This window comes from Lissotriton helveticus, chromosome 8 (assembly GCF_964261635.1).
Source record: "Lissotriton helveticus chromosome 8, aLisHel1.1, whole genome shotgun sequence".
NCBI classification, from domain to species: Eukaryota; Metazoa; Chordata; class Amphibia; order Caudata; family Salamandridae; genus Lissotriton; species Lissotriton helveticus.
The window spans coordinates 1604461101-1604473966 of NC_136069.1; the positions used below are offsets into that span (position 1 = coordinate 1604461101).

Genomic DNA, 12866 nt, shown 5'->3' on the forward strand with positions numbered 1-12866 from the left:
TGTAAAATGTACAGCCATGATATACACCTTTTTACACAATAAATTTGACAGTGAGCCGTGTAACCAGGTGGATTCTGTTTTTCCATTTCCTGTTTCCCTGTATGTTTGTAGTCCGTTTCCTGCTGGTTTATCTCGGTTATTCTTTTCCCACTTGCCCATTTTACGCCCTTCTCTTCTCATTTCTCTACTTTCACTTTTTGCCTTGTTTACCTCACTGGTAGTTTTGCAGCTCTGTCTCCCACTTCACATCTGTTACTGATTTACCCTACTGTTAATGTTGCACCTTAGTCTTTATTCCTTTTTTTCTCCATGTGGTATTTTTTTCATTCTTTACGCCGCCTTAATTTATGCTGTGAATTTTCTCTTGAAATTGTACAGATTCTTTTAACTAGTTTATTTCTGCTTACTTAATGATTAAATACAGACAGTGGTTTTTCTGGGTAAGTAGGGACCTGTGTCGGCACGGTCTACATGCATTATGGGATTCAAATGCGTACACACTGAGCTCCTCGTCACAGGACACGCCAAGCATAAGTTCAGCCTTTACATCATTGTTTCGCATGTAAGTGGCGAGCGCTGATGATACAATTAAACTTGGTGTTGCAATCAACAAACTTTTGTTTCTCCCTCCTTTTGATTGGCCGGAACCAGATGCCGCGTTGCTGATGGGGCACAGGGTCAGTGACCGGCTGCCTGCCTTCTCGGAGAACCATTCCCTCTGCAAATATCCCGGTTTGATCATCTTCCATTTCTGGGTTTTTCTTCCCCTTCTCTCTTATTTTAATTTTCCGTCAGTCTTTTTCACTAAAATTCACCTTCCTTTCCAATTTCCTACTACTTGTTTCACAATAAAACACCTAATCCACAGTAGTTGAAGGGAGGTGTGGGCACCTGTTACTAACGCCTGATACGGAGTCTGACGTGAATAAGAAGCCAGGTGTGCTCTACTACACTTTCCGTACCTTTATGTGGTGGTCTTTTTTGTTGGTGGTATAACAGTGTCTGTAGATACACGTTGCATTGTTTTAGTTGTGCTATGGTGTACATATGAGCAGCTAGACTGCAAATGCTGCTCTGATGGTGTCTGATTTTAATGTCTTTTTCGGATCGACAGATACGCACAGAGGTTGTAGCAGTGACATCTTGCTCTCTTGACACTAAAATAAGCTCAAAATGCAGCAGTAGGGTTGTTCCAGCAGAAGGTGAAGTGCGGGGCTACGAGATGGCGCCATGTCACCAGGACACCTTTAGTTGAAAACAGTAATTGCTGAAAGGAAATCCCAGAACTGGAAGTGTTTTGTTCTGGGGATATGGGGCAATTTTATAATTGTGTCCTAATACATCTAACCATGGACCTCTGGTGAAGTATTACCTAAAAACAGTCACTTGCTAGAGTACTTCAAATATGATATAGCAACAGAATCTGCCAAGTCAATAAACATCACTAGAGCAGGGAAGGTCGAGAAGAGATCCAAACGTTCCGGTTGAAAAGCATGGTCATACGCCTTCATCATCCGGGACAAAGGGCTAGTTGCTTCTTGCTGCGTGGTTAGTTTACGGAGGATACGGAGTACACTATCTTTTTCTATGTGAGGCAAATGGTACAGAGAAATGTTACCTGCTGCCTACTTCTTCTCAATGCAGGTGTGTTGGTAAGTGTCTCCTCTGGTTGGTCTGCCACCTCTGCTCACTGCACTAGGTTAGTGTGAGCCCCGTCACGTGTGGCTAATCTTTTTTTCTGGCTGGTTGATAAACCCAGCTACTCAGCAGGGCTGCCTTCATTCCACATCTTTTATGAGGCATCACATTCTGGGAAATACTGATATGCCGCTGGAATAAGGCTGTTGGGCATCAAGCTCTCTGGGCTGTAATATTAGGTTATCCATTCAGCATCCTGTTGGTCCTGTGACTGTGGCATATATTTCTGGGAACATTTTTATTGACCAGGCACTCATTGACTGAAAACATCTGATGCTAACTTGAGTCTGCAGCACCAGGAAGACCTTTCCCAGAAGCAAAATAATTATACTGGTGCAAAAAACACTAACAGCAGATGCCCTCTGTCCAGGTGATGATAGTTTGACTAGATCACTCCAGGGCTGCCTCTTTGCAACTGCCTTCGATGTCGCATCTCTTAGGGTGAATCCAGCCTCTGGTTACCTCCCTCATCAGTCAGGCTTATTGGCTGCACCTAGCATTAGTGGACTTGTAGATGTTCCACTTTTTACCTGTCTGCCTCTACTGATGTTCATGCGGCAGAGACTCCCTCTGTCGTCGTGCTGCACGAAGAGATGATGCTTGCTCCTCTCCCGAGCACAGACTGGCCACACATGCAGAAGACTTCCCAAAGCATGGAAGCCCATCAGTAGTACAGGAACTGTGATTTTGGGAACCTTAGTCCTCAAGCCAAACTCACCTAGAAGTTTTAGTGTGCACTGATGGCTCTTTGCAGTCAGGTCTTGCAAGTCAGATACCTTCTCGGATGTCATTCCTACGATATTTTGCCAGGTGTAGTGAATTTGCTAACCTGGAGCTGGCGATAGCACTTCAGTAGCTCAAACGTTAAAACCTTCTGGGCAGTGACTTTCAATCAATAATAGCATACGTTTGATCTGTAGCTGTGTCTTACCCAAAGATGACGACTCACTAGTACCTATTGGTCGGGAGGTTAAACATCACATACTCGTTGCATACTCGATGTTGAACCGCACTTACTAGTTGTTTCAGACCTTGAGGTTGAACTTCATGAGGATTTTCAATACTCTGTTTTATTGATGAGGTTAAATGATTAATCGAGATCCTTGGAGCCCATGTGCCTCTGAGTGAATAAATAAAGCGATGTCTTAGAGCCTGCTATACTAGCTGTCATAGGGAGTTCTTCCCAATACATGTATTCATGTTTTCTTTATCTTCAGAACTTATCAGTGGCATTTCATTGAAACCCGTTTTGTTTTAAACTTCAAATCGAGGATTTAAGGTAGTTCACAGTGAGTTTCTGGACTTGTTGGTGCCCTTCATTAAGATAAGTCTCAAATCATAATTTCCCTCTGGTCTGAATCTCACTCTGCGTGGACAGTGTCATTACCACGTTTGCCACACTAGTAGGCGGATGCTGAATATAGTATAACGATGCAATCAGTACAAGATTTGCATGAGCGGAATGCGAGGCGAAATTCCCTTTAGTAGTTAACCTTGCAATTGAAGTTTATGCTTCTAAGCTAGTTGTAGTAAACAGTGAGGTTAAACCTTGCATACTGTTTGCCAAGCCAGTGATGAAGAGACTTGACACTGGCTGTCCTTAACAGGGTCATTGAACCTCCCATACTGGTTGTGTTTGCCAATGAGGTTAAAAATTGCACACATTTTGTCTTGGGTGGTGAGAGTAAGCTTCATGTATACACTATCCTAGCCAATGAGGCAAAACCTTAGGATACTTGTCCTTGCAGAGATATTAAACCTTGCTAACTTGTTTTCGTAACCAGGCGGATGATCGGAAAACCAATGAGGCTGATTCAAAAATACAGAAAACTGCCCAACTGCCTGCTGTTAAGGATAAAGGTTAATTTAGCATTTGCAAGAAGTTAAAAATGTGTTTAAAGTTGGATCCCTTTTTGGGATATTTACCTCCTTCCACATTTTTAACCATTATCTAAATGCAAATCTCTCTTTATTGTATTCCTCAAATTTAGTAAATTGCTATCATTTAAGTTTAAAGTCCATAAAGACCTCTGCTCTCCACAGACACTGCATGCCTTCCTCCCAGCAGCATATTTTCCAATTTATTCTTTTAGTAAATTGTTGCTGCTCACCGCCATGTTCCCTATGGCAGGCTCTCTGCATCCCACTCCATCGATGTCTATCTGGAAAAGAGTGCCTGCCGGACGCTCACTGGGGTTCTCTTAGACATGGTCATCCTCAGGAGAGCACAGTTCATCCCACGTGATATGACTGCAGAGAGCATGTGGCAGGGAACGTAGTGGTATGTGGTAACCGACTGCCTACCACCTCAAAGGTAAGTATAACCAACTTGGCACCAAAAATCTTTGAAAAAAGTCTGCGTTGAAAAAGATTGGGAACAAATTTTTTTGTGAGTTCCCATTTAAATAGTCAACTATGAGATACATTTAAAGGGAATCTGTTTGAACTCTACGATACCGTGGACATATAGCTATCCCTTTAGCAATCAACAAAAGCGTCCCATTTAAATACTTAACTAAATGGCAGGACAGGGAGTACGATAATGTGTGTGGAAAATCACTGCACATTATCAGATTAACCTGACTATTATAGTATATGGCAGAGATGCCTACGTAGGTCCATGACTGGTAGTCCACACTGTATTTTAGGAAATCCACTTAAGGTAAATTTGCATTCAACAAGCATCGATGGAGCATTTTTACTTGGTGGGTATATGCAAACTCTGGTATGAATCTTCCTGCCTGGAACTACATTTGTCTCTCCGTGCATGTGACATGACATTCTTAAGTATGCAGCACCTAGTTTTTAGCATTTACTGTGCCATTCATTGTGTATACCAAGCATCCGTGCTTTCCACTTGAAAAGAAACCAGTGATCTCGGGACCAGCTGAGAGTGTGAGCGCGTGGGTATATCCACAAGAAACATATCTTAGATGGACATCTCTTTTCGGTATTATGTGTGTGTGTCTAATGTTTCTGTTTCTCTCGTTCCAGCTCCTAACCTGTCCAGTGCGGTTCGCCATCGCATCGCGGAGCCGCAGCATGCCCTCGGATCTCAGAGGTTGGTAGAGAGTTATATGCCGGTGCAGAGCGAGCAGGGCTCGCCGGTCCATTACCGGCCGTCCAGAGTCTCCCTCCGACGAATGCGCAGCCTCTCTCATGGACAGTCTTTCAATTCTGACCTTCCGGGGACAACCCCATCAACTTCATCTTCCACCTCCGCCTCACCCTGTTCTTCTTCCTCCTCCTCTGCACCCTCTGCTCCAGCTTCTCATGCTCATCCTGTCTATTTTCATCACTCGACCACCTACTATTTGATGGACTCCATCCCTGACCTGCCCCCACCAGACGTCACCTCTGGAATCCCCACTCGCTCTCCGAGCATTGGGTACTGCAGCATTTTCTTCTGTGTGGTGTTCTCACATGCATCTCAAAAGCTTCCCACTAACATTTGTCTGTTTGTCTTCTTTGCTTTCCATTTTCCTTTCTGATCTCTGCCGCATAGAATATACTCACCCTTCAGGCATGACATCTGATCTCTATTAGGAGGCTTGCTTTTAATAATGTGTGACCATATAATGTATTTTTTATTGTGCGCTTGAAGACTGCATTTAATGTTGTGTGAAGATGAACTGAATTTAATATTGTGTGATTACAGACTGCATTTAATATAGTGTGATCATAGACTGCATTTAATATCATGCAATGCTAGATTGCAATTAATATTGTGTGGTGGTAGACTGCATTTAATATTGTGTGAAAGTAGACTCCATTTAATATCTTATATAGTTGTAACCTACATTTAATATTGTGTTTATGGTAGACTACATTTAATAATGTTCAATGGGACAAAACATTTAATACTGTAAGATTTTATGCTGCATTTAAATTGTATTATAGAAATGGATAACATAATGTGCCTTTGGGTCACATTGAACACTTTGTAATGGGGAAAAATGGCTGATATTTGCTTTGTGCTGGCATCAAGATTGATGAGCAAACTTTCTCAACAAGATTTGCACGGCCATAGGACTCCAGCCTTCATTATGTGTCTGACTGGCTTCTGCTAGGTGCCATTGTTGAATATTAAAAAAATTGCATAATTTTTAAAAACGGCAAAAATATGAATGAAAGCAAACAAAAGCCTATGTCTGCCTACTGTAACAGCCTCACTTGCTGCTGCTTTGGTTCCTGCATGATGTTTTGTTCTGAACTGGAACCTGCAGCTATCGCAGAATCCTCATTTACTGTTTCATTCGATATTTCAATTAAATATATAAAAATAGGTAAAATATATAATTCACAACAAATAAAATGTTTGAGTCATCTGTGCTTCAGATGCACCTGCTTTCTATACTCCTGGCATCTAATGATTGGTCCAGATGCTTGTAAGTTGTTTTTCTTCCTAGAAGTCTTTTGCAGTCATGAGGCAAGGTGACTCTTCCTTTCGCTGATAGTGCGCATGGGCATCGACTCCATTGTTAGCTTGTTTTATTTCCACCATCGATTTCGGGCGTGGTTTGCTGTGCTCCGGTCCGAGACCATGCGTCGGGAACCCTTCAGTCCGCAACCCACTGTACCCTCGTCAGTATAGTTTTGAACGCCTTTTCCCATTCTCCATGTGTCGACAATCGGAAAACTATCGCAGTTGGATAGACAAAACTCCGTGGCCTTCGGTCCTAGCTCATTTCTTTCACTTCAACTCGAGAGACCAACATAGAGTAAATCTGCCAATGGACTGGACTGTGTTTCAATTCTACCCTTGGTGTAATTCCAAAAATCCACGCACCGACCGTCACATAGTCTGTAACTTGTGCCTGTCTCTGGAGCACAAGGAAGAAGATTGTGATGCCTGTCGCTCATGCTGCTCGAAGACGACCCTCTGGGACCGCCGGGCTCGACAGAAAGAAATGCAGTGACAAAACATAGAAGAGAACCCCGTTAAATTCGGAGAAAATATTGAACAGGAAGAAATAGAAGCGTCTGCAGCGGAGGAAGAAGAGGCCTTCTCCGTCCAAGATTCAGATTCCGAGCTGGAAATAGAACTGGAGTTTCAGGATGTTCCAGCCAGTTAAGGTGCCGTGAGTACTAAAGCCCCTTTATCCACAAAACCATCTTCCATTAAACATAAGGCTTTCGGGCCACCACGGCCATCCGGCCATGGTAGGCACTGAAAATCTGTTTCTAACGCCCCTCCCTCCCGCTCAGCAACGAAAGCACATGTCCAGCCTTCCTGCCCAGGCTCGAGTTGAGGTAACACAACTTCGGCACCGAAATACAAAAAAGACAAATCCAGCTCGGTACCGAAAATATCGGCACCGGAATAGAAAGATACTCTTCGAAAGCCTCTAGAGCCAATTTTGGAAACCATGCAACAAAAGCTGGATCCAAAACAGAAAAAAACTGTATATAAATCCATACACTAGACATGTTACAGCAAAACCAGTGATACCATCCTCCAAAAGAAAGATAGACACTGGATATAAAATCCCTCTTTAAAAAGGAGGAAATGGCCAATATCCCTCTTCACCCTATTTCTCCTACCCCTCCACCATGACACTTTTGGACAACCACCACCAGATCCATGAGATGATAGCAAAATAGATCCTTCTACAGATCTACTCACTGTTAAACCTCCCTGATGACAACACATCATACCAGGAGTTAATTGCAAGGGCTGCTATTACCATGGAGTTACTTTACACAAGGAATCTTTAGAAGATTTTTTATTTGAAACATCAGGGACCGCACATATGACAACACAATCATTACCTATGTTAAAAAGTATGACGAGGCATGCTGGGGACATTTGTAAGGATCCAGTGAGGGTGGATAAAAATATAAACCCCCACTATCTGACCCAATTTTTATTCAGGGCCAGCTTCCTTTAGATTCCTTGGTTGTCTTCAATGCTCGTAAGAGTGAACATTTACAAACTACAGGTGATGCAACACCTCTGAACAAACTAATAGAAGTCTCGGGTAAAAGAGTGGCTCCACAATCTGCCAACCACTGGCATATAGCCAGTACACACGTTCTTTTGGCTAGACATGACAGGGCCCACTGGGACAACATGGGAGACTTACTCCAATATCTTCCAGAGGAGCGTAGAAAAAGAGGGCAGGAACTAGTACAGGAGCAAAACGAATTTCCAATTCCTCTATTGGTTGTGCGTTTGAAGCTGCGGGCACTGCAGCCAGAGGAGTTAACACTAGTATTCTCCTCAGAAGACACGCATGGTTACAAATCTCTGGTTTTAAACCAGAAGTACAACAAACAATACTCAATGCCCCGTTCGACAAGGAATATCTTTTTGGTCCTAAAACGGATGAATCACTTGAAGTAAAGGAAGAAAGATACAGAAGTAGCAACATCGATGGGGCACTACAGTCACTATCTAACAAAGGCTTCTTTTGCTACTCGTTTTATAGGGAGGCTCAAAAAATACCTTCACAGATGCAAACACATCTTCCTATAAATCAAGAAATCAATCCTCCCTCTCTAGAGGATTTTACAAAGCCGGTTACAGAGTGAACAATTTTAAAGGCAGAGGTAGAGGTACCCCAAGACATACCTCTCCATCTCCCAACAAACAGTGACTTCCTAACAATTCCCCCGATCATCATACACCAGTCAGGGGAAGACTTCATCAATTTTTTTCCCATTTGGCAGTTTATCATCAGACAAATGGTTGATGGACATTATCTAGCGGGCAAAACGTGGAATACCTTGCCGCTAAATCTGAGATCAGAAACAACAGAAAGGATTTTCCGAAAGGGACTCAAAACCTTGCTTTTCCGTACTCAAATATAGACTGTTTAGTCTACCTCATTCTAGAGTCCCATTTATCTCCGCTTCTGGCTTAGTGTTGTCTCCCCTTTCACCCCTTTTTCTGATGGGGGTTAGAATCCTAGAGCGGGGACACACCATTTGGTGTAACCAGGTGCTTTATAAATGGTAATACATATATCCAACATGGTTATTGCCTGGAGCTCACCAGCAATCCTCCCAATATTCCTCCTCACATTCACAAACTCTCTAGAGCATCACCAACTGCTCAAACAATATGTACAAGCTCTTCCAACAAAATAAGCTAGAGAATCATTTCCAATACAACACCAAGGGTCAGGGGTTATTCACTTTACTTCCTTATCCCAAAAAAGGATGGTTCTTATGACCAATATTAGATCTCAGGCCTCTGAACTTATACATACTGTCTGAACACTTCCATATGGTCACACTTCAACAAGTGCTTCCCCTCTTGCACCAAAGCAACATTGTCAGCACTAGACTTAACGGTTGCATACTTTCACACCCCTGTTCATCCAGCACACTACAAATACCTCAGATTTGTGTTAGCAGGAAAACACTATCGATTCAAAGTGCTCCCATTTGGAGTAACTACTGCACCAGAGTATTCACCAAATGTCCAGCAGTAGTAGCAGTTCATCATGTCTTCCCATATCTGGACGATTGGCTCATCAAAGCCAACACACATCTAAAGTGTTTACAACACACTCAAATTACAATACATTTTCATCAATTGGAATTCACAACCAATGTGCAAAAATCCCATCTTCAACTTACACAACTGCAACCCTATCTAGGAGCTATCCTAAACACTCAAACAGGTTTAGCCTATCCCAATGCAGCCATACTTTTCAGACACTGCTACTACAATTCAAAAGCAACCAATATCTAACAGCAATACCTTTAATTCAACTTTCAGGGATGATGGCATCATGCATTGCAAGTTTGAACATGCATCCTCGACAGGAATGCTTAGCATGCCAATGGAATCAATCACAGGGTCAACTAAAAAATCTAATGTTGGTAGACAGCTGCACCCATCGCTCTCTGCAGTGGTGTAACACCCAAAACTTGTCAAAAGGGCGGCTTTTATCGACCCTGTTCCGCAAGTCGTACTCACAGCTTTGGGTGCCCAGCTACAACATTTAACAGTTAAGGGTCTCTGGGACACCAAATACAAAAGTCTCTACATCAACTACCTAGAGCTTATAGCTGTTCACCTAGTGCTCAAAACATTTCTACCTCAGCTGATAGGGAAAGTTGTCTTAGTCCGGACAAACAATATGACAGCTGTGTACTATGTACAAAAATGGGGGGAAGGGGGGGACACACTCTACAGTTATCATGCCTCTCTCAGACCATTTGGCCTTGGGCAAAACATCACAAAATCCAATTTGTAGCAGAGCACCTTCCAGGGACGGACAACGAATTTGCCGACCTCCTCAGCAGGATGTGGCAACACGTCCACGAGTGGGAACTCCACTGCAAATTTCTTCTCCCATACTTCTTTTCGCAACAGCAAAGAACTCAAAATGCCAAAACTTTGCCTCCAGGTTCCCACACCCTCTATCCAGAGGCAATGCCCAAATGATTGAATTGGTCAGGGATAGTTGCTTACACTTTTCTGCCTCTCCCTCTTCTTCCATTTCTGGTTCAAAGGCTCAGTCAGACAACATCAGAAGCTTCAACTCACCTCAGACCTTCTTACTCAGAACCATTGAGAAATCAGACATCCAAACCCCAAAGGGCTCAACCGAGCAATATGGTTCCTGAAGTCAGAGTTTGGATACCTACATTTACCACCAGATTGCATGACAATTCCTAAAGATGCATGAAAGCCTACTACTAGTGCATGCAATGCAGCAAAATGGAAACAGGTTGGTTATATTGTAATAACCAAACCATTGATCCATTTTATGCTTCTATACAACAAATCATTTGTTATCTATTGCATCTACAAGATGCAGGCCTTGCCTACACATCCATACGTCTCCACCTTGCAGCAATAGCTGCATATCTTCAAAACAGACTTGTCTTTATTCAAAGTACCAATGATTAAAGCCTTTATGGAAGCACTTAAAAGATTAATATCACCAAAAGTGCTACCTGCATGGAACCTTAATATTGTTCAAACAAGACTTATTGTTCCACCTTTTGAACCATTCATTGCACAATTGTCAACTGCAGTTCCTTTCTTGGAACTTGGCTGTTTTGATTGCTATCACTTCACTAAGATGTCAGTGAGGTTCATGCACCAACTTTAGAAGAACCATTGTTCCAACTCCATAAAGATAGTGGTTCTTCGAACTAACCCAAAGTTCCTTCCAAAAGTAGCCTCTGCTTTTTATACTAACCAATCAGTTGACTTACCTGTTTTCTTCCCTCAACCTGATTCAGTAGCAGAAAAAGCACTACATACATTAGAGGTCAAAAGAGCATTATTGTATTATATTGATCGAACATTTTTTCGCAAAACAACTGTTTGTTGCCTTTGCTCCTGATAATGGAAAACCTAACTCTAAATTTGCTATTTGTAGATGGATTGTTAAACGTCTCCAAACATGTTATGTTAAAGCCAAAATAACTTAATACCTCTTAGAGCATATTCTACACATAAAATAGGGGCATCTATGGTCTTTTTAGGTAGCATTTCTATAGCTGACATTTGCAAAGTAGCTACATGGTCTACACCACACAAATTTACTAAACATATTGTGTCAAAAAGCCAATGTAGGCCAACCAGTGCTAAAACATTTTTTCAAACAACTTCAACGCCCACTGGTTAGCCACCGCTTTTGGAGGGCACTGCTATACAGTCCATGCAAAGTATGTGTATCTACAGCACACATGCCTCGAACTGATTATTACTTACCTTGTAAGCTTCTGTTCTTGGCATGTAGAGCTGTAGATACACATGCGCCTGCCTTCCTCCTCGGACACCTATGGTCATTGCAATCCTTATTATTTATATTATACATGCATATATACTATACTTAATTTTCGTACTCCATTCTCACCCTTTTTGCGGTATAACCATATAACAATGCAGTCGATGCCCATGCGCTTTATCACCAAAAGGAGGAGTCACCTTGCCTCATGTCTGGAAAATACTTCTTTGAAGAAAAATAACTTGCAAACATCCTGACCCAACACTAGATGGCAGGAATATGCAAAGCATGTGAATCTACAGCTCTACATGCCAAGAACAGATGCTTACAGGGTAAGTAACGTAATCCCTTTGGGGGGTTTTGGAGTGCAGAGGGTCTGCAAGGTTAATGGCAGGTGTCCTCTGTTGTAATGAGGTTGTATGTTAGCTACATGCAGGTGAATGAGAAGAACTATAAACAGTTAACACGTATGGGTTTAATCAGTCATCACGTTATTGAGGTCATAAGGACTCATTGTTTTTCGAGTCAATTTTTTTTTTTAATGACAAAACCTAGTTTGTATAGTATTTGACTTGGTGTTAGTGTGTAGATATATTTAATTAGTAGATACTCTTAACTCCGTTTTATATCACATACCTATTATTTGTGGCTAGAAAAATTAAAGAATGCACAGTGATACTCCCAAGCCACGATGTCGATTGTGGACTGTTCGATGCATGCATCGATATAGTCCCTGTGATCCATAACACAACAGCACAAGTCTTTTAAGTAATAATTATTTCAACTACCATCAACCAATCTTCATTCAAACCCAATGTATTATATTCCACCTAACAACAGCTTTCATTGTCTGTTGTTGAAGAGCTATTGTTAATATATAAAAAATATATGCATACAGTGGACTTTGAGTCCACCCCTTGCTCTTGATTAATGGCTTTCTCTTCAGCTCGTTGCCCTTTTCATTCAGTGGCTTTCCTCCCTGTACTTTGTCCTACCTCTGGGGCATATCTTCATTCCTGCGTTTTGGTTGGGTATCTTGTGTCCTTCCTCTGCCTATTCAGGGAGCAACTTATTTCTTTTCCTCTTGACATGGGAGTGCGTGTGCTTTCTTGTCTCTCCCTCGTTACCTGCTTCCCACATTCTCTGTTCTGCCTGCCACCCGTCTGCGTCTCATTAGTGGTTCCTTTTGTGGAGGACCTGTCTGCTGCAGTTTGCTGGTAGGCCACTTCTTTCTTTTTCATGCTCATTTTGTTCATTTTTCTTTTTTTTAATGTACTGCTCCACTCCGTGGGCTGCTGCCATCTTAGAACGGTAGATAAATAAAACGAAATGGCGGCCACTCCCAGGACTGAAGACATCTGTAAGAAATCACCAGCAAATCCTATAGGTCTGCTTTTAAAAGGCGCAGCCAATGACCAATTGGCCTTGCCAATGTTTGTTTATAAAGTTAACATTTGGTCGAGTTAGCAC

At 42.2% G+C, this 12866-nt stretch overlaps 1 protein-coding gene across 9 annotated transcripts in view; it reads left to right on the plus strand.

Annotated features, from left to right (window-relative positions):
* STIM1 (stromal interaction molecule 1) overlaps window positions 1–12866 on the plus strand; it is a 508846-nt gene that overhangs the window by 461911 nt on the left and 34069 nt on the right. For 4 of the 9 annotated variants that reach the window (XM_078658670.1, XM_078658667.1, XM_078658666.1 and 1 more), the window contains one exon: window positions 4693–4759. In XM_078658670.1, coding sequence (XP_078514796.1) covers window positions 4693–4759 — 67 coding nt within the window. Of the gene's footprint in view, window positions 1–651; window positions 733–4692; window positions 5087–12866 lie in introns of all 9 variants that reach the window. The other 5 variants (XM_078658664.1, XM_078658662.1, XM_078658665.1 and 2 more) reach the window with 3 other exon arrangements.